This window comes from Ursus arctos, unplaced genomic scaffold (genome assembly GCF_023065955.2).
Source record: "Ursus arctos isolate Adak ecotype North America unplaced genomic scaffold, UrsArc2.0 scaffold_10, whole genome shotgun sequence".
NCBI lineage: Eukaryota > Metazoa > Chordata > Mammalia > Carnivora > Ursidae > Ursus > Ursus arctos.
Genome location: NW_026622764.1, coordinates 5,490,621 through 5,517,512, shown reverse-complemented (window position 1 = coordinate 5,517,512; position 26,892 = coordinate 5,490,621). Strand labels below are relative to the sequence as shown.

General features: G+C 39.3%; 1 protein-coding gene across 2 annotated transcripts; it reads right to left on the bottom strand.

Annotated features, from left to right (window-relative positions):
- ARGLU1 (arginine and glutamate rich 1) lies at positions 1–25,255 on the bottom strand. 2 transcript variants are annotated; one of them, XM_026493582.4, is made up of 4 exons: positions 24,645–25,251; positions 16,644–16,869; positions 14,273–14,356; positions 1–840 (listed from the first exon to the last, which is right to left on the bottom strand). In XM_026493582.4, exons 1-4 carry the CDS (start codon positions 24,989–24,991, stop codon positions 676–678), a joined length of 822 nt encoding a protein of 273 aa, XP_026349367.1. In that variant the 5' UTR covers positions 24,992–25,251; the 3' UTR covers positions 1–675. The 2 variants fall into 2 exon arrangements, with proteins under 2 accessions (XP_026349367.1, XP_048071430.1); XM_048215473.2 differs by lacking the exon at positions 1–840 and having other exon boundaries at positions 14,296–14,841; positions 24,645–25,255.
- Positions 25,256–26,892: the final 1,637 nt, after the last annotated feature.

Sequence of the window (26,892 nt, the reverse complement as noted above, 5' to 3'; positions counted from 1 at the left end):
TGAATTTAAGACTTTACTTTATTCAGCAAAATCATTTATTTACACAATGGGGAATGCTGGTTTGATTTTGTCAATGAAATAAAAACAAACTGAACAGAGACAATACTGAACTGTATATATATTTTGTAGCAGAGCTGACCAACTGTTTCCTTACCTGTATCAGGAACACCAAGAGCAACAGTATCACAAGGACACTGGTTTAACAATACACCACATAGGTCCAGTAACACCCTGGGAGCTTCCAATGCAATTTCCAACTTTTTCTTTTTTTATAAATATATAAAAAAACAAAAAGTCAGCAAAACCAGCATTATGATGTAATAGACAGAGTATAACTCTGAAGTCAATGGGTCAGTAAAAACCTTATCAGACCATCCGCAGTTTACAAAGTGATCTGCTCTTCTTCAGACCACTAATACAGAATCTAAACAGATGAAAAATAGATCACTTTCTAGAAGACAATAATGATCTGATAAGGATCTGACTTAATGGAAGTTAAGGGGGGGAAAAAGGAATGCAGAGCATAGCCCCTATTAGAACAAGCTAACTTTTCCAGATTTTCCAAATTAAAAAAAAACAAAACAAAACAAAACAAAAAAACAAAAACCACTTCAACATGAAGCTACCATACAAAGTTTTTCCATTTTTCTTTGTAAAAAGTTCAGAGTTTGCAATTTAATCCTGGGTTTTTAGTGAGAAGGACAGTTTGGGCCTGGACTTCCCCTTGCCCAGGATAATTTTTTGTTCTTCTTTTTGTTGACGTTGTCGCTCTTGTTCTAGTTTCATCCTTTCCTCATGAATCTTTCTTTGTTCTTCAACAATTCTCAACTGCTCTTCAGCCTGAAAGTGAAAAATAAACATTAAAACTTTCTATGAATTTCATGTCTTCTATTAGTAATACTGGGAGATCAGATGACAGTTTACAAACAATAGTACATTGAATACAACCTGCCTAAGGTCACCCAAAAAGTGATCAAGGAAAAAACACTGTGTAATTAGAAAAGAATTCATTAATTCTGCCTAAATTTTCTGATTTTGTTATGAAAAATGTTTACGAAAATTACAAACAAGCACTTACACATTTTGAAAATGGAAATTTCTAAAATCACGTTTTAAGATCAGTATAGATTTTGTCCTATTACTTATTTTTATCTAAACCTTCAGTGCATCAGATGAAGAGATTTTCAATGAACCAAGGCATCGATTTATCCAAAGAGCAGGTTATCTACCAATTACTATAGATTTATCATTAGAAAGACATAAAAAAAGTTGTAAGAAAAACTCCCTAATGGGGCTACATTACACTGTCAATATACAACCAAGAAATACTAAGGACCCCTTTCTCTGGAGAGAAAAAAATTAAAGACTCTTTTCACCTCGCTGACTATAAAATGCTGGTGTAATTAACTTCTTCAGAGCCTTCAACTCCTTCAGTCTTATGCAACCAACTCCCTTCCTGTGCTGTCTATACATTGCCCGTCTTTCCCCAAAAAATTCAGGCCATTCTCCGTCCTCTTCAAGTCTCTTTTTCTGCCTCTCCAAAACCCCATGCCCATGTCCTTATTTCTCACCCAGGTGCAGTTTTACCCTTCCCCTCCCTTCCCCTCCCCCAAGGAACATTAGACAATGTGTGCTGGTGATACTGGTTGTCACAAACAGGGGGTGGCTCCTGGCATCCAGTGGGCAGAGGGCAGGCATGCTACTAAGCACCCTACAATACACAGGTCAGGCCCCCACAAGAAGTATCCATCCAACCCCAAATGTTAATAGGGCCAAGGTTGAGAAAACCTGCTCTAACCTTGAGTTTTTAAATCTCAGGAAAATCACTACCTGACCTTCAATTTAAAACAGTCACTGCACCCTTTGAATGCTTTCCTATTCCCAAAGTCGGATTTTAAAGTCATTGCTTCCATCTCCATTATTCTACTAAAATTATTTTCTAGATGGTCAGAACTACAATGCTTAATGACTTTTATTCATTCTTCTGCTCACTTGAACTTAGGTCTTTTAAAAATTTTCTCCCCTCCCACATGTTCTTAATACGAAACACTGGTGATTCAAAACATTAAGGCTCTCCACCTGTTCACTCCTGTTTGTCTCCACCCATAGGCTTTTTGTTCAGAAATAGTAACATTCAATGTGACTGCATTACGGGTTTTATGGCAGAGGATGGGGAAGGTGATGGACTCTGGTATGCAACATAAAATGTTTAAAAAAAACCCTGACTTTTAAATACCAAAGTAACACAAAGAGGTCTGTTTTACTTTAAGATGGTGGCGGTGTAGACAAAAAGGTAGAAGACAGATGGGAGGGCAAATCCATTGTAATCAAGTAACGGTCAAAGATGAGGAAGATCAGAATTTTTTACAAAGGGGGAATGTGGTCGGCAGGCAAGATGGAAAACCCAACAGAGAGGTGAAATAGATTTTTCAAAAAACCTCTCAGACCTTTTTCCTAAGCTACAGCTGGCTAATAGGTGTAGCTACTGGACACACACCAGGGAGACTTCTGGGTATCTTCAGAATTCAACATGTCCAAGATTCAGATTCCTCATACATAACCAAAGAAAGCAGCCCTTTCTACAACGTTCCCTACCACCACCCATATTCTGTAGCTTTCTTCTGTCTCCTCCGTCCTTCATGACATAAGCAAATAGCCAACCACTTGGTTATTCCTTCCTTCGTGCTCTTTTCCACTACGATGTCTCATCCGGAGCTCCATATGCAGGGCCACCACACCAGTGCAGGGCCCCACGACCCTTAGAGACCTCACAGAATTTCCTTGTTCCCAGTCCCCTCATTCACCCTACAGAATGCTACCAGTCTCAATATTTTGGACATCGTTCTGTTCTCACATGCCCTCAGGCTTCCAGTGACTTCCACCATGTGCAGAATACGGCCTAACTTCCCAAATGAGCATACTATTAAACACTTTCTATAATCTGGCTCCCACTGTGTATATATTTTTCCTCAAATTATGCTTGGTTTCTGTCTTGCCTCCTCCTCTCCTTTGCTCATGCCATTCTTTCCCCTACTGAAACGTTACCTGTACATCCATTTCAAACCACCACTTTTGTGGTTAGACTTCCACTGATAATTCTAAGAGAAAAGACTTAAGTGCTTTTGATCATCTTTAGTGAATTCATATGTCAATTACTTTATCCAGTTTTAACAAATCATCACACATTTGGGTAAGAGTTTGGCAAGTGCAATTAAATCAAGGTAAAGAATCTACTGTGTGTCTGTCCATGTGCCTGGGAAACCCCTACTAATATAAATACTGAGATTCACTGTTCCCTACTGTTCTAACTCAGCCCTTAGAAAAGCAGATTAGAAACTTGAAGAGGGAAGGGTTTGAACATCACAACCTAACCCGTAAGAGAAATCTAATTAAAATTACACAGTATTTTTCACCTTATCATACTGACCAATTTCAAAGTAAGATACACAATACTATCTCATGAAGAGTACTTCGACACTACTTACTAAAGCTCTACCTTCACAATGCTTTTACCCAGCAAATGAATTTTCTGGAATAGATCCTATAAATAACACTTGTATACATGCAAAATCGAACAAGGTTTTTTAAAGCAACGTAGCTTGCAAAAGACTGGAAAAACCCAAATATTCCCCAATGTGGGACTATTAAACTTTGGAAAATCTATACAACAGAATGCTGTGTAGTTAAAAAAACACAACAAAAAATAGGAATCCCTACATACTGAAATGGAAAAATCCCCAAGTTACACTGTTAAGAAAAACAAAGTCCCAAATAGTGTATATATACTATTTCTCTGCAAAAAGGGAAGACTATTATGACTATCTGCCAAAATGCGCATTTTAAACTCTAAAAAACACAAAAAACATGGCAATGAAAAGTAGTGGATGGGGAAAAAAGATATACAATCATTTATTTTTCTAAAAACTAAATTGGAATGATGTGATCACATTACCTAAATTAAAAACAAACACGATTTTTAAAGCGAAGTCATATCCTTCATAGACAGGAAATACTAATTTTGCACTGAAATTAAACTTTAGATTGGGTAAAGAAAAAGCAAGTTTCAATTTCATTTAGGTCTACACATATAGAAGATAAAAGTACGTGTGTGTGTAAGGGATGCTGTAATTTCTCTGGTTCTCCTTTAGTCTTAAGCATATATATAGTGCCTATTGGAAATACCTGATAATGAAATGATCTTTAAAAATCAAGTGAGCAAGTGAATATCCTGTCTTTACATATAAATATTTGTACCGTTCCATTATAGCTTTAAACGAAGCATAAATGCTATTCAATTACAACAGGGCAAAAACAGACTAGTTGAGCAAAACCCAAAGCCATCTGTTTTAATATAGTGCTTCTCAAATGATGAAAAACCATCTGTGAGGTTTGACCCTACACCTTATCTGCTACGAGTTCTAAACCCTAGCTTCCCTCTGCAACCTGTCTGACATGCCATTTCCTTCCTGATGACCCCACTTGTCGGAATATCCACTCCTCCTCCTCTATTCTGTTGTTTCAAACGTATGCAAAAGAAAGAACGATTCCAATGGGTGGGGGTGTGTATGTGTATTCACACATATGAACAACACTAAGCTCTCCTACAAGGATTACATGATGGATACCACGGGGGCCCAAGAGAAAGCTAACACCCGCAATTCTAGAGCCATGAAATGAGGGTGGGCCTTCCGAGGCCATTAAGTCTAGAACCCTCACAAAGGTGGCTTTTAACTCTGCACTTCACCCAAAAAAGTGACTGGTGAGATGAAATACATGAAAGCAATATACCATTCTAGTAGAAGGACCTATTTACTCTCCCAGTACCTTTTGTCCCGCTCCCCCTTCACCCAGAGGGCCCAGTGCCTTTATTAAAATTACTCATTTCTGGGGCACCTGGGAGGCTCAGTCAGTTAAGCGTCTGCCTTCAGCTCAGGTCATGATCTCTGGGTACTGGGATCAAGCCCCCCCCTGCCCCCCCCCCCCCCCCGCATCGAGCTCCCTGCCCAGCGGGGAGCCCGCTTCTCCCTCTCCTCCCCGCTTGTGCTGTCTCTCTCAAAAAAAAAAAAAAATAAATCTTTAAAAAAAATTACTCTTTTCTAAGCATTTTCCTTCTTACACTGTCTATAATGTGGTACATCAAGGTGATCCTTAGCAGCAGTTTCTTTCAGTAAATAAGGATGCTGAAATCTACCACTCTCTACTTAAACTATATATAAAATTTTACAGAATTTTAAAAATACAAAGAGAAATATCTGTTATCAGAAGTGATTACCGAAATGATAGGAAAGAATGAAAAGTATTACCAATTAGGAAATCATGCCACTACTCAGAAATGTGGATTTCTGCATTTTAAACTTCCCCACACACACCCTACTCCACTCTGCCATTTATAATTTTAATTCTTTGATTCATCTTCCCTTCTATAACAAGTGTAATGTATATCCCACTTTAGGTAAGCAATGAAAAATATTAAAAAGAAATCTGATATAATTAATTTGGACCCTTAGCAAACTACAGATCAGTAAAATTTTCTAAAGTTATTAATGTACAAGGTTAAAAAAAAAAAAATCACACACAAGGATTAAAAAAAGCAATCCCTACCAATGGCAACTTGGTTATTCTGATAGTTACTCTCCTTACATACATACTGTCATTATAGGATATTATTAGTTACCATCTAAAGAGAATTCCTACCACACCAGCCACTCTTCCTAGCCCCTTTCCATCTCAATTTAATTGCCCAATTGTTAAATGTATTTATGATCTTAAATATATTTTTGGAACTTCAACACTGCATAACATCTCCTGGGATCCCATATTCCCTGAAGTGGACACAACAGCTTCAAGGAGGAACTGACAATTGAGATTGGTATGGGATACTCGGCACGAGAATCCCTGTCCTCCAGAGCTCTGGAGAGACTGCTCTGGAAAACTGCCAAAAGAGCAATCTCATATCTTCAGGATTTTATCATTTATGTCCTAAAATTTCACAAAAAAAGATCTCATCCAGATGTGGTTCTTTTAATCTTTTATACCCTAAATTCTCTTTTCTTTCAAGTCAGTTCTCGTTTGTCTTGGTCATTCATCCCCTTTTGTAGAGGTTTTCTTAAGTGCCCCCTGACACTTGGCTGTCAGCATGACGACATCTTCTCTGGTTCCTACACCAGATTTTCTCCCCTTCCTTTTTCCTCCACTTTCTCCTTCTGTACTCCTTCTCTCTTTATCACTCACCAAGTTTATTCTCTCCTTAGTTTCTGCCTTACCAATTCAAGCTCCACCTTCCCACCGGCTTTCAGTGGGTTTCTGGTTGACATTCTGTCCTTCAAGCCACTCCATACGATGCCAATACACTAACATCCAGGAAGTTTTAAAAAAACTGTTGCCCAAAATACATTAACATAACCTTAAACGAGCTTTTTATCTTATCAGCTGGAAACAAGCGTCTCACTGACTAAACATGCTTCCATAACTTCCCCACCATTTCATTTCAAATTAAAGTATTTTTAAAAAGATTTTATTTGAGAAAGAGTGAGAGTGCAAGTGTGCACGTGCGCTCACACACACAAGCAGGGGGAGCCAGGGGGAGAGGGAGAAAAAGGCTCCCTGCTGCTCAGGGAGCCTGACGCAGGGCTGATCCCAGGAACCCAGGATCATGAACTGAGCTGAAGGCAGAAGCTTAACCAACTGAGCCACCCAGGTGCCCCTCAAATTAAAATATTTAATTGACATTTACATTTGGTGCCATGCCAATTTGCCTGTTTCTTACAATGTGTAAATGTATCAATATTAACTATCCTAAGTACTATGCTCTTTCCATTTATATACTCTCACTCTAGTACAAATGGCCCATTCTTTTTCCGATTATATTAGTTTCCTGTAGCCACTGTAATAAAGTAGCACAGACTGGCTACCGTAACAGAACAGAAATTTATTCCAGAGGCAGAGAAGTCCGAATCATTATCACTAGAACAAAATCAGGATGCTGAAGGGCCACCTTCCTTCTGCAGGTTCTTGAAGGGAATCTGTTCCTTGCCTCTCTAAGCTTCTGATGGCTGCCAGGATTTCCTGGCTTGCACGTGTATTGCTCTAACCTTCGAGACCAGCATCTTCAAATCTCTCTTTGTTCTGTTCTCATGTCACTTTTCCTGTGTGAGTGGAGTCTGTTAGGAGTCTGAAGAGTCTTTTCATCATTGTGTCCTCCTTCTGTCCTTTTCAGTCCAAGCTGGCAGTGTTTCTGCTGATACCGCATCCTCGAGAACACTGTGGGTCTCCCACATCTGGCAGGCCAGTAGACAAGAGGCTCCTCAACAGATCTTTCCTGGATCATCTCATTTACTCCTGGCATTTGCTGAAGTGGCTGTGGGAACCTGAGTCACATGTGCAATCTCTTCAGCCCTAGCAAGTGTTGCCCAGCCATACCCTTGGCCTTCTTTCCAGAGAGTTTTTCTAACAGTAATAACCAACTTCAGCATCTTTTGTAATCTAGATAGGCTGAAATTTTCTCCAAACATCAAGTGCTCATTCCTTTTTACTTACCAGTTATTTCCTCTATTCACCTCCTCAAATTTTACTATAAACAGCCAGAGGAAAGCAGACTGTACTCAACACCTCACTTAGAAATACCTTCAGTTCAATATGCAAGTTCACCCTTACAAGCTCCGCCTTCCACACAACTGTAGGGCACAATTCACCCGGGTTTTCTACAACTACACAATGAGGACCTCCTTCCCTCTAGCTTCCAGTAACATCTTCATTTGTGTCTAAGCCCTAACCAGAAGCACCTTTAAAGTCCATATTTCTACCAACAGTCTTTTTTAAAGCACTCTAGGCATTTTCCATCACATGCCTCACAATTCTTCTAACCTCTAACTGTCCAACTTCAAAACCACTTCTACATTTTTAGGCAACAAATTTCCACAAACTATGTAGTTCAAAACAACATAAAATTATTCTGGAGGCCAGAAATTCAAAATCCGTATCACTGGTCCAAAATCAAAGTGTCAACAGGGCCATGCTCCCTGAGGAGGCTCAAGGGGAGAATCTATTGCTGCAGCTCTTGGTGGCTGCCAGGATTCCTTGTCTTCTGACCACATCACTCCAATCTTCAAGGCCAGAATCTTCAAGTCTCTCTCTGCTCTGTCTTCAGCCTTCTCCTGTGTGCGTTGTGTGATTAAAAAAAAAAATTTCCCTCTGCCTCCTTCTTATAAGGATACATGCAGTGGTATTTAGGGCATAGTGGTTAATCTGGGATAAAAACCCCAAGATCTTTTACTTAATCATATCTGCAAAGACCCTTTTTGGGACCACATCAGATAACATTCACAGGTTCCAGAGATCAGGACATATAATATATAGGGTTTTTTTTGTTGTTGGGAGGCGGGCATTTTCCAGAGATATCTCTTAATTGCAAAGTGAGATCTGGCTTAAGTACGTGGAATACATTTCACATATAATCAACTTCTGAATATGGTACTATTTTTTTCATTTCTCAAAGGAGTGATGAACATGGTAAATCTCCCTGTTTGGCAAGTGGGTAAGGAGAAAACTATTTTCAATATTAAAGAGCAGAAACACCTACAGATTTCAAACTTATGATTTGCATGTATTTTAAAACTTCGGGGGCACTGGGTGGCTAAGTCAGTTAAGCGTCCAACTCTTGTTTCGGCTAGGGTCATGCTCTTGGGGTCATGAGATCGAGCCCTGCATCAGGCTCTGTGCTCAGCATGGAGTCTGTTTGGGATTCTCTCCCTCTCCCACTGCCCCTCCAGCTTGTGCACTTGCTCTCTCTCAAATAAATAAATAAATCTTAAAAAAAAAAAACAACTTCAAAGCTTTCCCAGTTAAAATTAATTTTACCTTTTCACCATAATGCAGTAATTTTTATAATTTTATTAGAAATTGTCTCTTGGGGCGCCTGGGTGGCTCAGTCGTTAAGCATCTGCCTTCGGCTCAGGGCGTGATCCCAGAGTCCTGGGATCGAGCCCCGCATCGAGCTCCCTGCTCCGCTGGGAGCCTGCTTCTTCCTCTCCCACTCCCCCTGCTTGTGTTCCCTCTCTCACTGTCTGTCTCTCTCTCTCTCAAATAAATAAAATCTTAAAAAAAAAAAAGAAAGAAATTGTCTCTTATTATAGTTCAGGTATTTACACGCAAATTAACCACGTTCCATTTTACTACCACCTTCAATCACCAATGGGTAACTTGTGGGTCATTTTTCTACTGATATAGCCTCTTGGAAGGACATTTAAGACCAAGCAATACCTATCACTTTTCTTAGTCTGTTTCCCATTCTGGGTGAGATTCTTAAACATTTCAGAATAATACCTGGACTTTTCCCAGACACATCACAAAAAACCTGTATGGAAAAGAGGAGCAAAAAAAGTTTTAGGTACCACTTTTAACATTTTTTTAAAGAGTTAAATTTCTCCATTGTATTAACAACAGCCTTTCAAATATTTGAAGATAGTTGTGCACTGCCAATACTAACCCAGAATTAGAAACCAATTTGCCAAAAGGCCAAGTCCAGTCAAGCCAAACCACATGTGAATTAATTCTTGTTTGAGGTTATAAATCAAACGTTGTCTGTTGATTAATATTCTTTTGCCTCCTTTTGGACAGATAAAATCAAGTATCTTGACAAACAATTTGGAATGTGAGCAAAAACTATCCTTGGTCTGGCGTACCTCATAAGAATTTCACTTTCGAGGGGCACCTGGGTGGCTCAGTAGGTTAAGCTTCGGCCTTCGGCTCAGGTCATGATCCCAGGATCCTGGGATTGTGTCCTACATCGGGCTCCCTGCTCACAGGGGGCCTGCTTCTCCATCTCCTCCTTGCTCATGCTCTGTCTTGCTATCTCTGTCCCTATCTCAGTCTCTCTCTCTCAAATAAATAAATAAAATAAAATACCATAAAATAACATTAAAAAAACAAAAGAATTTCACATACAAGAGAGCCCATGTGGCTAAGCTAATGCATTCCTTATTACAGTCATTACTGCAATCAACCTGAACTTTTGTCACAAGGACCTACCTTAAAAGTCCATCAAAGTATAGTTTAAATTTACTTTCTTTAGTTGTATAAAATATTGAAACTGGAGAAAAGTATAAAGTTACAGTAAGTCTACCAATTAGAGATAACTGTTTTTAGCATTTTCGCATATTTTTCCATCTACTAAACTGTGCAAATATACTTTTCAAATTAGCAGGATAATGTATACGTAAGTTTTGTATTTAGCTGTTTCCCCTGTATTACCAAAAACTTTTAGACTACAGAAAAACCAGCTGTAAGCACGTTATAATTCATTTAAAAACCTACAGAATTTTCACTATTCTAGATAATATGGTGAGAATTTTTTTCTGTATTACCATATTTGTATCTGATTCAGTTTTCACAAGATAAATTCTTAGAAACAGATTTAAGGTTCCTAATATTTACTGACTCAGTGCTATTTTCTAAAACGGTCATGGGCCATTATAAACTCCCTCCATCACCATATAAAAGGTCTCTTTATACCTTATTCTTGCCAACACTTGGTGTTGAGGGGGGAAAAAAGTCTTTCCTATTAATATTTACTATTACAGAAAAAGAAAAGGGGGTGGGGGAGTCATTTCTTTGTTTTCTTACAGAACTTGGGAGACTGGGATATATTTTCAAGAATTGATTATAGCACTTTTCATTCTACTTGTGTGAATTCTCATTTACATTTCTCACTTTTCTTTTTCTATTATGAAGCTGGTCTTCTTTACTGACTTGTAAGAAATCATTATATTATTCTTTCATGGTTATGATGTTTTAAGAAATTTCCCCCAGGGTACTGTCTTTTCCAACCTGTCTTCAGTATACTTTCAAACAGCATTTACCATTACGTATCGCACAAACTTACTACACAAAAAGCTGGCTTACTACTATAGCTACTACTGCCCATCCCACCATCCTCAGAGCACCTACACACTCTTGCCTTTATTCTAATTCTACGAAATCCCTTAAAGGCCTTTGCGAGGCTTCATTTCGTCACACTCCTGTCCCCATCGTAATTTCAATTCCTAACTAGCCACTGAAGCTTGGCTCATGGGTGTCTCTTCCAGGAAGGTTCCCAGGCCACCACGGGGCAATTATGTCAATTACCACACATCATCCATACCACTACCAAATACGTCCATATTACTTGTTAACTTTTCTTGGGATTGTCCCTGTCCCTACCATTAATACATTGAATACTTTAAGAGAACTTAACATCTTGTCCATTTTTATTTCCAAATTGCTTTTTACACGTAATAACTTCTCAATATAGATTATGTGAATAGTTAAGCTTGGCTACTGCCTCTTTCTTCCTTGCCTTCTAGAAAAAAGAATGCACTGCATTCTTCTCTCCATACAATGAACTGGTCCACATTTCTAGCATATTTATTATGTCATAAAGCAAACAGAACTGCTGGTGCAACAAGATAAACTACCACTACTGACATAACCAGGACAAGTCCCATGCTATCTACAACACTAGCATACTCCCCTCCTTCCTTTCTTAAATATCTATTCTTCTAATGGGACATTCAATACAGTCCATGTAATATTTCCTAATAAATGTAAAGAAAGATTAAAAGAACTTGCTCAAAATTGAGAGGATAAGGAATGGACAACAAAAATTAAAGAAATCTCCATATGTGCCTGGCATCTTTATGCAGCATTTCCTTGTCTTTTCTGACACAAAGGATGCTCCACTTTTCCTGCAAGCATACTACTCACTACCAACAGAGCCAAATAAAAATTAATTTTCTCCAACATGGACAGTAATTTTTTAAACTTCCAACTTTACCATACACAGGAAATAAATGAGTTACATCCAAATCCTTACCAAATATTCTCAAATTCAAATTCCTTTTCTCCAAGATATCTTTTCATTAAAGTCTACTGATAACATGCAGTCAAAACAGTGTCACTGTATAATCTATCAAACTCAAGTGTTCTAGAACAGTGCCAGTCTAAGTATGGCCCTTGAATCAGCAACAGTGTGCAAACCGTAATGGATCCATAACAAAATATGTAGAAACCAGGAGTAAGTGTTTTATAAGCTTTTATAGCCTCTTGACCTCATTTTTCTAGTAATTCATCTTAATTATATTTTGCAAAAATAGAAGTCTGAGACAAATTAGGATTAAAAGACAAGAACAAAAATTGGGCAATTACCACCATTTGAGAAGCACTGCTCTAGAATAAGCTTGCTAATCCTTTCCCAGTAAAGACACACAGAAAGTCGTATTTTTAAGGTCCATGTGGGTAAACAAAGAAAGCTGCCAAAAGGAATATAAAGAGCCCAACCAAGTTTCCCTAGGCACCCAGACAGTTATCCCAGGATCAGAAGGGATCTTGGCAGGGCCTAAGTTGAGGAGCTCTGCTCTGTAAGTCACAATCTGGCATTCCAGGAGACCCAAAAACTGAATTCACCATGCTAGCCAATCTTTTATCATGTTCTAAGAGGAATTCTATTCCACCTGCTTGGCAATTCTGGTTCATCATTTTAAATACCAACTATACCGTTCCTCCCTTCTGGAAATATCCATACCTTTCAAAGCTCAACCTTCCAAACTCAAATTAAGGTTCTTACTTTCCATCTTACTTCCTCCTACCTGCACTGAGATTTTCTTCTTATACAGAATCACTAAAAAAGGCATTATCACGTACTAGTTGATGAATATGTAGTGATGTATGTTATAATGACTCCTCAGCCATTCACAGTGCATCATCATTCATAGGGCTTTTTCTACCGTAAGAGATTTTTAAGGTCTTTTCATTGGGAAAGCAGGATTAAGTCTCTCCCTTTCATGATGGATTTTACAACAGCCAGGACAGCAGTATTAGCTAAGAATTCACAGCGTCATGCTCACTAAGTTGCTTCGGATATTGCCAGTACTGGCTTTTCTCTGGGGTATGCTATCTTTTAAAACTTCATGCTTTAGAACTAACTGCCCCATAGTTTTAACTTTATGTAAAAAGTTATCTTTTCAACCACAGGACACATTATTTATGGTCCTCCTTCACCCGTACTCTCCTTTGGATTCACTGTCAATTAATTACTTAGCCCAACTCAGATCTTTTTCTGTGCCTTTATAAACAGTCACAGAATTTCTTTTTTCTAAATCACTTACCTGGAGCTTACAACTTGCTTTCCTCCCCACTCAACAGTAATGACTTAGCAGCAAATGTCTTCCTATGACTGCATTAGTCTCAATAAATTTCTAACTAGACAAAACTTCTGTAAGATGCCCAGAACCAAGATTCCCTCCAGGGTCATGTCTCTATTCCTAGGCACTAAATAGCACTCATCCCTCACTCATCCTACGTAAATTTCCTTCCATCTCTGACACATATTCTTACTTTGAAGTAGAATTCCTATATGCCACCTTCACGGGGAAAACAAAGTTTTTCCCTCCAAAGCCTATCTTCCTTAAGCTTTTTGGCTTCCTAATATTCAGTCCTTTAATTCCAGCTTTCTTCATTATATGGAGACTGCTTCAAAATATAGACTTTTAAACGGAAAACCCTATGACACCAAAATTTTTATTCTACTTCTTTACTCCACTCTAAATGCTAGTCTGTGCTAAAAACAAAGCAACAAACCAAAAACTCAGTAAGTACGAAAAAACAGAACCGAAAGAAAAAATAGATTAGTTCTTTTTCTATTTTTAAAGAAATTACCTCAATATTCTTACAGTGGCTTCTTCATTGAAATGTTTAAATTGCTCTGCATCACCTTTTGTTATCCCTAGCTCATAAGCACCTCAGTCTCTATTCCTTGCCAGATTACAAACTTGGAAGAGGACAAGAGCTTTTCAGTCTGTACACTTACTACCAAGCATATGCTACCTACTTTACCTAGTAGTTGGTAGGTAACAAGATACCTTAATGGGAAGTGAAATGCTGCCTTTTAGTTTAAATACTTCCAAACTTTTGCTGTTATTGTTTAGACATAAAAATGTAAATGAGGTTAAGATAGAAAAGCTTTAGAGTCGGGTTACTCCAATTCTCCCAGGAGACCTGTCTTAAGCCACTGCAGATTTTAGAATTTTCTCTAGATAAGTAGAATCTTTGGATTGCCCCAATAGATTCCTCTGGAAGACACTCGCTAAAATCTAGTCAACCATTCCTGCTCTTGCCTCAAATCCCTGAAAAGGGCCCTGAAAACTCTAAGAAATGTGTCATAGAGCACAAAATCATTCCACAAAATCTGAAAAAACAGAAAGCAAATATAAAATACTCTTCAGGTACACTTCATACACACCAGTTTGGCTTGTGCTTCTGCAATTTTTCGGTTATTCTCTTCCAGTATTCGCTCTAGCTCCTCACGTTTTGCACGTTCTTCCTCCTAAAGGGGAGGACATGTTAAGATGTTAGAAAAATAAAATGTTTATTTTTACTGATAAATATTTACTAATCTTCCTCTGAACTTTTTTGATCTGACTTAGAGGGTAGCTTTATAGCTACCTTCTGTCTGACAAATGATAAACTGTGCAGCCACTAAAATTTGTTTCTAGCACGAAATTTAAATCATCCCTCCCAGTCCAAACAGCAACCGACTAAACCCTCCCTAATGATAGTTTCCTGGCAATTATTACTAATACTTTAATATCACACAAATCAACAAGGACAACTACAAAACTGGATAGTATTTACCAAATTAAAAAAATAATATATAAAATATAAATAAAGTGAATATTTGTCTCACCAATTATGTATACCTACGTATTCTTTACCTATACTCCTTTAATCAGCATTAAAAGTTGAATATTTACTGTCTTGTCCAGTGTCCTGCAGAGTGTGCTCCTCGGCTGCCATACGCGCCAGCTTCCTCTTTAAAATGATTTGTACTGTTAGCTTGGCAATACCTGCATCGGCAGCTCAACCATTTATAAAGAAACAACATACAAGGAAGGCTGAGCTGAGGAATGCAGATGTTTATGGTAAGAAGGAACAAAAAATGTAATTCATCATTCCTAAGGCAAACAATTAATAAGAAAAATACATTTACTGTTAGTGAAAAATACAAATGGTAATCCATACTTCATGGAACTAAGGGCTCTTCCATGGGGAAAATGGACTTAACATTCAGATGTTGACAATTTCTAAAGGCAGCTTATCTTGTCATCTACAGTCTGAACTGAAATTCAGGAATCCAGGGGGTGCATGGTCCGGAAATAAAATTCTGTAATTTATTTTTTATTGGAGAATTTAATGAGATTTTATAATGCAAACTATATGAAGATTGCTTGATGGTTTGGGCAGTGTTCAGATCACAGCATACATATTCAAATGATTTTAATATTTGGAAAGACTGTCAGAGGGTTGTGTCCGTGTAAAAAAAAATTGTTAATATGAAACAAAAAGCAAACGAAGAGAAAAAAATCTTCCTATGATTAATAACTCGCTACAAGACAGCACCATTACTCCAAAATTATCTTCATTAAAAGCACTGATATAAATAAAATTTCATACAATCAATTGCACAGTCTGTGATAGCTACCAAATATAGACACGTGTATCTACTTAAAGACAGCACAAGGGAAAATGCACTTGAAAGGCTAAGCTTACTGGAAAATAAGAGAGATTTAATACGATGCCAACTTGTCCACAATAAGGCCAAGATTCACAATGATACGAGACACATATTTTGAGTCAAATATTTAAGTTCAAGAAAATGTAGCTACAGGATTTTCTATGGCATACACGAATGGAATTCATATTCATTATGCAAACTATATCAAGGGACACTCAGGGCCATAAAGTAATTTGTCTTGAGTGTTTCAGTGACTTTCAACAAGTTTTAGGAACCTGGAGTAATCAGTGCAAATAAGCCATAAAGCTTCAGTAGCAAATTACTGTCTCACAGAAAGACATTTTCAACTTCTGCTCCAGCTGCTGATAAAACAAATCATGTGTTTAGCTTGACTCCAGACAAGGACAACCTGTTCCTTCATAACTCTCTAGAGAAAAAAAGGAGTTGTTAGTAAATACTAAAAAAGTGGATGAATAATCTGGACATTTTTCCTAAAAAGATTCTTTGAAACACATTAGGAAAATGGAGGGCCTTATGATCAGAGTGCTAGAATTAGTCCATTGTGTTGAAACAGGATTTGGGGTAGGGGGTGAGGGATAAAAGGACAAAAAGAAGAGCAAGAAAACCTATGTATCAAAAGCAGGTGCTGTCACTCAATGTCAGGCCCTGCTCTTTGTAATCTGACTGAAGGCAAACAGCCTCTCACAGTCTAGGCAATAAGAATGATACACAGAAAAGAAGAATACATATCCACAGGTGGATTTGAACCTTTTCCCTTTACCACTCCCTGTCTCCCTCCACCCTCCCAAAAAAGAATGTAAGTCCTGCAGCCATGGCAAAAGTTTCAAACACTTCTCAAATATGTAAGCCAGTTCCATTAAATCAAAAAGTATCCTTAAATATGTTTTATGAAAATAACTTTTAAATATCAGTCAGCACTTCTGAATAGGCTAAAAAATTAACTTTCGCAGCAATGTTATGTTTAGATGAGAAAGGAATTAGTCTGTATTCCATCTCTTTCTGAACTGAGCAGGAGGCACACCCAACACTGAAAGTTTTGCCATGGACTGTCTCTACTTTCCAAACGACCGAGCGTTACCTCTCTGGCTTTTTGTGCTGCAAGCTCAGCTTGTCTCTGTCGCTCGAGTTCTTCGAGCAACTGCTTTTCCATGATGCGCTTGGCTTCCTCCACCCTTCGGAGAACTTCTCGCTCAATTTCATCCTTCCTTTTCTCCAATTCTTCCTCTACCCTTTTTGCCACTAATTCTTCCACTCTTCGCGCTGTTTCTTCCTCGATGAGTTTTTCTTCTATTTCCTGCTGCCGACTAGCAAACAAAGGAGAAAACAATGACTCAGATAATGTAAGTAAACCTAATAAAACAAACTATAAATCTGTCAAACATACAGCCCGATTCTATAATTTTATAATTCATTTTCATGCAACATTCAAGGAAATATTAGATACCAAGATATTAAGAGATACAGAAATTCAAATAAATATAAATACTTCTGTTTCCTATCACTTTCTAAGTACAAAATGACTAGTATGCATGTACAAAGAGCTTAATTCAACAGTTTTAATTTTGGAATAGTAGAGTAAATCTGAAACAAGAAGTCTACTTTTTTGTTATCAACTTTAAAACGAAAGGACAAGCTGTTAAGTGTAGGGATCTGCTCATTTGCCAATGCACTCAGTCTAAGGGTTCAGCTACAGAAAGCCAGGAGAAAACATTATGTAGCAAGCAATTCAGACTGACAAAGTTCACCCCCTTCCCCCACTCTCACCCCCACCAGCAAAATCAAAATAAATACAGATTCAAACAGATTCACACTGCTAAGGCAATGTAGTGTAGCTTTTACTGAAAATACAGACCAACTTAATTTAGGTTCTGACCCTAACACCTTTTACTGTACCTCTTCTTTCTTTGGTTAATTGATTTTCAATTAAAAGCTTTTCAAGAGATGGGAAAGTGGATGAAATTATATCATCAGTTCTAATAAAAAGTTCAATGAAGCATGATACTGTTTTAATTATTTTAATCACATTTAGATATTGTAAACCAACTTACTCAAAATGAAATTCTGCACTGAAAATACTGACATTTATCAAGGCACTATGGTGGAAACCATGCACATTTTAATACCACTGATACCCAATATGATAGCTTCTTGGTTACATGTGCCTCGTCTGAACAGAAGATTAGTATAGAGAAAATGTATTTAAAAATCTTGTAAATATTTTTATTTGGTTACGTTAAAATGACAACATCTTAAAGACTGAGAATACACTAAAGTTAATTTCACTGGTTTCTTTTTAATGTGGCTACTGGAAAATTTTAAATTACAGATGTAGCTCACATTGTATTTTCTACTGAACTGCACTAGTTGAGACAATAATTTGTGCTAAATTAATAAATTCAGAGGCTCTGGACGTGTATCTAAATCCTAAGAAGCCAATTTATTATTAGTAACGCTTCAACTTTCTCACAACCCACAAAATTAAATACAACCTATAACCTTTTTATCTTTTGATGACTCATAAATATGTATGAGCTGGTCATTCAATTTATGTGTTTAGTAAAGACTTTATAGTGTCTAAGTGACCTTTAAACACCCCAATCCACTTCAACTAAACTATTTTGGGGGGTTGATTCAATTCCCACTCAAGTGCTTTCATTCTCAACTCCTGTTAATTATTCACAGTGATACCATACTAACACCAGTGTATCTCCAACATTCTGATTCTTTTCAGTTTCTGCATTTATAATCTGTTTTTCTGTCAAGGAGATAGTAGCTACCTGAAAAAGCACGATTTTAGGTTCTAGATATATGCAATACCCATTCTGAAGACTCTGTTGCTTGTTTCTTAAATATTTCCTCCCAACACTAAATTATTGGTGATTTTTATTTAAAAAGATACGAAAGCTTAATAAGTAACTACAGTTTAAGGAAGTTTCAAGGAGCCTTCATCTATAGCAGCTCAATAAAAGAGAATAGCTATCCACTCCAACACTAAAATGAATTGCCAGAACTATCTAAAGGAAATCAGGCGGTGATTTCAGTGGAAATTAAACTACATTTCAGATATAAAAATTTTGTTTCTCTGCTTCATCCAAAGAGAAAAATACGAGCTGAAATAAGTAAGCCTGACAACTGCTGAACAGGGATGATGGGTTTATTAGGGTTACAATATTCTCCCTACTTTTGAATACATCAGTAAGTTTACATAATACAAAGTTTTAGAAGTTTATAGCACCCCATACCCCACAAACATACTTATTGCTAGTTGGTCCTCACGATATTAGTAAATGTAAAGAAGCCTAAGAAGAAATTTTATTTTAAAATGTCAAAAATGGTACAATGCAACTCTTAAGGACAACGTTAAAACGGTTTCAACTAAAACTTCCAATATAAAGTAAAAAGGAGAGCGAAGAATGGGATAAGGCTTTAGTTTTGCTTTTCAGTAGAAAAGGTGCCAAACAACTTAGGAATCTGGTAAAGATGGAAGACACCTGATACATATTTAGGGTTTTTTTCAAGCAGTCCTTAAGTAAGAGCAGTAGCACAATGGCTAATGGAGCCACATTTCCACAGATTTGGTAAGGACAAAATAAGCCTAAATAACTTAATTCAGTTTATTACTTACAGCAAAAGCCAGATCAGCATGGTGTGAGCTCTGTCTCTGGTCTCACTCCTGGACACCAAACCAGAGGGGCCAGATGACACGCAACAGAGGCACAGGCAGTGGGCCGCTCTGCTGCTAGAGTCAATTCTAAGAACAGCTCAGCGGTTTTATAGCCCAGAGGGGAGGGAAAGTGGAAAGTCCCAACCTCAAATGAAACTGGGAGGATGAGAAATGGCCTAGTGAAGTTTCTCACAAGGCTGCTTATCTCCCTTTGTTCCTAGAAGAACCACAGGACATACCATCATGACTTTAGTAATTAAGCCTTTCTGCTGGGTCCCACGTGGAGACAGGCAAAGTCAGGGCTCCACAGCAGAACTGTTCCAAGTTTATCAAGAATGTAATTTTCTGTTGATGTTATGCTCAGTTAAGGTTAAAATTACTAATTCAGTAATCAGAAAAAAAATTTTACAGAAATTTTTCAGTTTCAGCCCTTAAAAGTTATGGCTTCAATTCCACTCTCCCCTCACTGAATTCAAAAACACTATGGCCACATGTACAACTGAATTAAACATGAGCTCGTCTTTACTGATGACAAATTTGTTATCATAATCAATGATAAAGCAGCTATAAGGCTAACTTTCATAAGAGACACTGAAACTTCCTTGGAAAAAAAACAACAAACACTTTTGGTCATTAGCACTTCACAGAAGACGTATCATTTAATGTCACTGCCTATTCACTCCTTCAAACTTTCCCCATAGGAGTTGTCACTTTCTTGATGTCTAGATGTTTAGTAATCTTTTCCTCAGGCTCCTCTGAATATATTCCCTTACCAAGAATTTGTGCCACTGGTGAAGCTTCCATTTTCAATGGAACTAGTATATATAACCTTAGGCCCCATTTTCTCCATCCTTACAGGAATTTTAAACACACTAGCCACAATCAATTTAAAACGGCAACTATTAAAACAGCAAGGGTCAGGCAATATAGCACAGAGTATGACTTTGTATACAGCTACTGGCAAAATTACTTTAAATATAATATATACAGAAATATTTTTAAACGTACAAACTCAACCCTAGGAGCTTGCTTCTAGGAAGTGCTTCATAACATCAGCAAACAGCAGTAACTCAGTACTGACTTGGTACCAAATACTGTGCCAACAGCTTTATACACCATGTCATCGATTACATCTCTGATGGTTCCACAGGCATAGGAACAATTTATTAGCTGGGCTCCAGCTCACTGCATTTTGCTGAGATGACTTCCGACCTAGGTAGACTCCAAAGCTAATCATCTTAAGCACTATACTTCCCTACACTGTTTCTCCAGAACAAAAGTGTAAGGCCAAAGCATGCAGAAAGATTTAACTACCAAAATGGTTATTTCAAAAGTTCATAAAATTCTTATCAACATCAGTTAGATCTTACGCCCTAATACTTTGTCTTAAAACCCTAACGTCCCCAAAACACAGTTCCACATACTGAATTTGCTCATAAAAGCTGCTCTTTGCTCTCAAAATGAGCACATCAAGTATCCTAAGAATCACTCATATAAATCCCAGTTTAGATACTTTAATTTAGAAGGCTCTCAATCTGTCATGCAGTTGAACACTAAGCATAATCAAACGTACACTATCACAGGCTACAGTAAATTATTATACCATTAACATTTCCTGATTTGCTCCAAGTCATTTACAGCTGCCCATTTTTTCAACATGCACAGTTAATACAACATTCACAAAGCATCTCAAAACAATACATAAGAAAATGAATGGCTGGTACACAGAAGAGAGGTAGAACTTTTGAACTCAATCTTGAAACATGTGAATTAGCTATTCAAAAATGAGGAAAAAAGGGTTTAATGTTAAGGTCTGCCTTTCACTAAATTAATATACCTCAAAATCACTTTTTAAAGTCACCAGGCTCAATTTGGTTGCATGTACATAAATTATATTACCCAACATTATTTACTGATTCCATTACAGGCCAAGTATGTCTAGATACTGCAAATGCACTATTTCTGATCTTTGTAATAAGCAAGAACTGTATCTCTGTTTCAGGAAAAAGAAATTAAGAGGCGCCTGGGTGGCTCAGTCTTGTTAAGCGTCTGCCTTAGGCCCAGGGCGTGATCCCAGCGTTCTGGGATCGAGCCCCACATCGGGCTCCCTGCTCTGCTGGGAGCCTGCTTCTTCCTCTCCCACTTCCCCTGCTTGTGTTCCCTCTCTTGCTGGCTGTCTCTCTGACAAATAAATAAATAAAGTCTTAAAAAAAAAAAAAAGGAAAAAGAAATTAAGCTCACAGGTGATTTATTCAAGGCCTCACAACTGTAATGAGCAGTTTTCAATATTACCAGAAACTTTCTAATTGGTTACGCCCAACAGAATAATCTATTCCGCTGTCTCAGGGTCTCTCATCTTACACTGAACCTCTTCAAGGTACACTGAACCTCTTCAAGGTACACTGACACTATGCATTCTTCTGATATCCCTTCTCTGCTTCCAAGAAGCACTTGTCTTCCTCCAACAAACATTCCCTAAGAATCTTTCAGTCCTGTGAACCAACTGCTTTTTTGCCTCCATGCTCTTCCTAAGTCATTTTATCTACTCTCAAGATTTCCTGCAGGCTTCAGTCTTCCATATCAACCTTGGATAAACTCAACATATCCAAATAAAAGTGCCCACTGTGGAAGTGACAAAGGGAGGCTCCCCTTGATTTTTCCTTGTCCTCTATACACCGGTTTCTGACATTTTAACCACCATCGGCCACACAAACAGTTAACCTAACATTTGGCAGCTGAGGTGCAACAGCCACAATATAAACATGAGAACCAACGTTAATGTTTTATTTCCCTTATATTCCAATCCAGTTTTATTTGCACTAAATGTTTTTTAAATCTGTTCCTCTTTCCCATTCCAATAACCACCCCCTCCCTACTCCTGTGTGGCCTTACTGGAACTAGTTATCTATCCTATACAGCATTCTCTGCAGTTTTTGGGGGGAGAAAAAAAAGGCCAGGCTGTTTACCTCCTTAAAACTTTTCCTGTTTCTAGGATGAAATCCAAGCTCCTTAATATAGCATACAAGACACTTCTCATGATTCCCAGCCACTATTTACCTCCCCAGTTACTCCACGATTTTAGTACTTATACACCTTCATGTTCCAGTCAATGTTCACTGTTCTACCTCTCTTTGGGGCCATTCCACCCCACTCTGTCCTTTATTCTGCCAGGGGTGGAGGGGACTCTGCTTTGGTCCACATGTACTTTCCTATACCTTGGCTGACAGTCTATTATTTTCTCTTTATCTAACACCCACATTCCTTAGGAGAACTAAGGTGCTTACCTTTCCAGATCTTTCTTTCTACAGTCACATGATGATCACTGAATTTACCACACTGTATTAGTATGTAGCTACTTATAAGTCTTTAAGCTTCTCGAAGAGGGCTTGATTATCTTTATATTAACAGCACCTAGCACAGCGTCTGGCACTTACTAAATGCTCAATAAATATTAGTTGAATGAACAAGCTAACCAACAGACTTGTAGACCTACAACTACTTATGCCAATTTTCATGGCTCCAAAACCCAAGTCTTTCCACTGTTCCCTCTGTGTTATTTCCAAGACATTACACCAAATTAAGGACTGCCTACTGCATGGCACAGAGGAATTCAGTGTATAGGGGGCTGCTAGCTCTGCCCCCTCCTCCCTTCATAAATGCTAATGGTAGTCTGCTGCTTCTGTCAACTTGGAACTATACAGCTGCCCAATTTTCTAGTGCAATCCCTGGATTTTGTCTCTGCTATTCATGTGTAGTTTGCTAAACACTTATAATTATTCTTTGCATACCAAGGTTTCTTTCATTTTTCCTACAAGTCTTAGCTTTCGAGTGAATGGCAAATCATTTCTCTTTGGACATCTGTTTTCAAATGGAAAAATTATCTCAGAGATGTCTTCAGTAATCTTTCAAATGCTCATCTGTTGATATTTGAAAGCTGCGCTTTTACAGTGAAGGATCTTGTTCCAGACCTAAACACCTGGATTCTATATAATCAAGGTCTGTTGTGAAATAGTTACTTGTATTTGTTTTTTATATGTGTGTGTGTGTGTGTGTATATCACCAACAGTTCTACATATAGGTCTACATACAGGAAAATAAAGGTTGCACAGCTCTCCTGGTACTGCTTCTTCTGTAATACTGTTAGTGCTCCAGTCCTGTGCCTCTTAATAACTTTGCTTCTCAGAAACATTCTGCTACATAATACAAACCCAAACACATGAAAATTTAAACCCCTAGAAAATTCACTACACATGTATCTGTCCCAGAAGGATCCTAAATTCAGTTAACTTTCCTGCCTCGTGTGCACTTTCTAAACATGAGCTGAAGAATTGAGGAAAATGGCTGGTTAAAACAGGGAGAGTTTGCAAACTAACTTTGGGAAATGACTACCCAGAGCATCACAGGGCCATAGTCTTAAACCAAAACAAAACACTACATTTTAAAACTAAAAGATCATCAGTCTGGAATTATTTGCACCTACTCTTGGATCTAGAGATACTTGAGAGGTGACTCTTACAGAAATAATTTTACCCAAACAGTATTTCAAGTCGGGAACCTTACTGTGACTCTGATTTTCCCTAAATTAAGTTCTATATGTGAGCAATGCGAAAATAAAAGCAAATATTCAAGCGACTTCTAAACAAAAGTACACTAAAAAGGAAAACGAGTAAGAAGACTGCACTTAAGTTTGCTAAAAAGAAATATAAAGCAATATAAATAAGAGATGGAGTAAGTTTTGATTGGGATGGTGGTTAAGCAGGTGAACTCAAGTGTCAAAACTCATCATACTGTATGCTTAAAGTGTTCGCATTGCGTTTTTACAGCTCACAAAATAACAAAAACCGAGCAAGCTCGAAAAAAGAAACGCAACCGCGACATCTTTAACAAAAGGAATGCACTAACAAAATGCATTTGGGGGTTTACTGTTGGACCACCTACAGTGTCTTATTCCCGAGACCTGTCCCAAACTGAAGCTCTGATACAAGAATGCTCCGGCCAGCTGCAATTTGCTTCCCAAGGGTTAATTCCTTTCGGCTCTACCAGCGGGCCTGCAAACGCTCCCTACCCCTATCTTCAGGCTCGCTTATCCCACGCCCTCACTGGCCCGTGCAGCTCTCCCACCTTACTCCCAACTCCACCCCCTACTTCCGGCACTCTGCTCCTCTCTCGCGCCAAAATCGCTTTCTCCGCTCCAAGCCTTTCCTGCGCAAGCCCCACTGTTTTCCTTCCCAGCCAACTCGTGGGTCTGTCCTGCCCCAGGCTTTCCACTCGGCCAGGCTGCAGCCTCTCCGGCGGGTTCCCGCGACCCCTCTACCCGCCCCCACGCCCCGCCAGCCCCTCGCTCCTCACTTGGCCCACCCAGCCCCGCCAGCCCCCACCCCCCCAGCCTCCGCCCCTCCCCCCGCGGGCGCTCACATTTTTCGCTGCCGCTCGAACTCCGCTTTCTTCTCCTCCTCCTCTCGCTTCTGCTTCTCGTCCAGGCTGCTGCGCTTGCTCACCGTGCGCCCGAAGATGTCGATGCGGTCGGGCGGGGACGAGGCGCGCTCCCGGTCCCGCTCGCGCCGGGACACGGCCGTGTTGGTGGAGCGCGAGCGGGACCGCGACTCCCGCCGCCGGTTCCGTTTACTCTCCCGCGACTTGGAGCGCTTCCGCACGCGCTCCTTGTCCCGGGACCGCGACCGCGACCGGCTCCGCTTCTTGTTGTGTTTGCTGCTCTTCGTGTGTTTGGAGCGGGACGAGCTCCGGCTCCGAGACCGGCCCATCCTTCCGGGCGACGCTGTGACTAACCGCTGGCCTCGGGCCCTGCGCGCGTCCCACTGTCCTAGCTTCCGCCTCCGGACCCCGGCTGGCCGTGCTGTCGAGGCCGGGGGAAGGAAAGCTGTCAGCCAGCTGACTTTATACCGCTCTCTTAGGTCGACGGCCGCCACGAAAGCCGCCTCCAACGACAAGGCCGCAACGCCAGGAGTTGCAAAGATGGCAGCCGCGGCTGCACCGGCCGCCCTTCCCACAATGCCCCGCGCGGAACGCGCCGCTACGCGAGCCCCGCCCCCTGACGATGGTTGCCGAAGGCGAAGCGAGCGCTTCCGAGGGCTCTCGGCTCCTTCCGCCTTCCCCGCGCCGTCCTGACGCTCAAGAGTCGGAGTCCTCACCTTAGCTTTAGTGCACTTCTGCTTTCCGGTAAGATGCTAACGCCATGAGAATGAACCCGTCACGTTTTGGTGAGAATGAAATCGTGCCTCCTCAGGAACTGACATTGCATTATTTGCTAGGGGCTGGATTTGTCTCAGGCAGCCCTAAATTGTATCAAAGTGACCCTGAGCGGATGACTTGGTTCTCTGAGCTTAGCTTCCTCGTTTGTACAGTGAAGATAACCACACTTTATGAAGTGGTTTTGAGGCTTCCAGGAGATGACGTCGGCTTTGATAAAGGGGAAGCCAGTGCTCGATATGGGACTCCATGTGCCTGGAGTTGTTCTAAATGCTTTGCGTTTATTGACTGGTGCTCCGTTCTCATTTTAGGGGTGGGGACGCTGAGGTCCAGCAGGTAAAGAAGTTGGTTGCCCAGGTCCCACAGCTAGCAGGTGGCAGAGCAGCTGTGTGTCTGTGTTGCAAAGCCCTGACACATCACCAGGAAGACCCCCTAAGTCCCAGCCAGGGAATCTCTGTTCCTGTATGGTGTAACAACCAGACTGTCAAGCCCCCAAAAGAAGAGGAGACCTTACTATTCAGAGATGATAGAAAACCTTGAAAATCTGAGTGCCTCAATTTTAAAACCGTGCAATAAAAGGGTTAACTCAAGAGAGGTAAGAAGAAAATTAGAAATTTCCCTTTTGAACAAATAATAGCTTATTAAAAATGAAATAATAACAAGATTTTCTCCACACAGCAACAAAAAATATAAAATACTTAGGCCGAAACCTTAAACAAGTTCCAAGATCCTCATGATGAAATCCCTCAACCTTTGCTGAAAGGCAGAAACAAGACCTGAGTAAATGAAAAACACGTGCCACATCTTTAGATGACAAGTCAGTATCAAAATTATGCCAATTCTTTCCAAGTTAAATTACAAAATTAGCACAATTCCCATCAGAGTCCCGAGTTCTCTTGGGAATGTGTTAGAAATAACTAAATAATTTTAAATTTTGTACAGAAGATCACATTGTTGTGAATTATCAGGAAACCCTTTAAAAAAGAGTAGTACGCATTTGCCCTACAAAAAGTTAAAATAAACTGAACACCCAAGATATTGACACAGCAATAGGAAAATAATCAATGGAATAGGAGGATAGATCTATTATTTTTCTTCAGATACATTCAAGTAAAAAAAAAACTTTTAATAATATAGATTGTATAGCATTAACCCCATGACAATGTAAGTATATCCCCCCTCACACACACACCTGTGGGATGATGCCCATCTGATGTCACAGACAGTTATTTCTGATTAGTCGATATATTGGTTTCCTACAGCACCATGAACTGGTGGCATAAAACAAGAGAAACTATTCACTTAGGTCCAGAAGTCCTAAAACAAGATGTTGGCAAGCTTGGTTCTTTTAAGGGCTCTGGGGAGGGGGGGGAATCTGTTCCATGCTGCTCAACTTCTGGTGGTTGCTGGCAACCCTTGGCATCCTTTAGCCTCCAGTCTCTGTCACGTTCTTCAC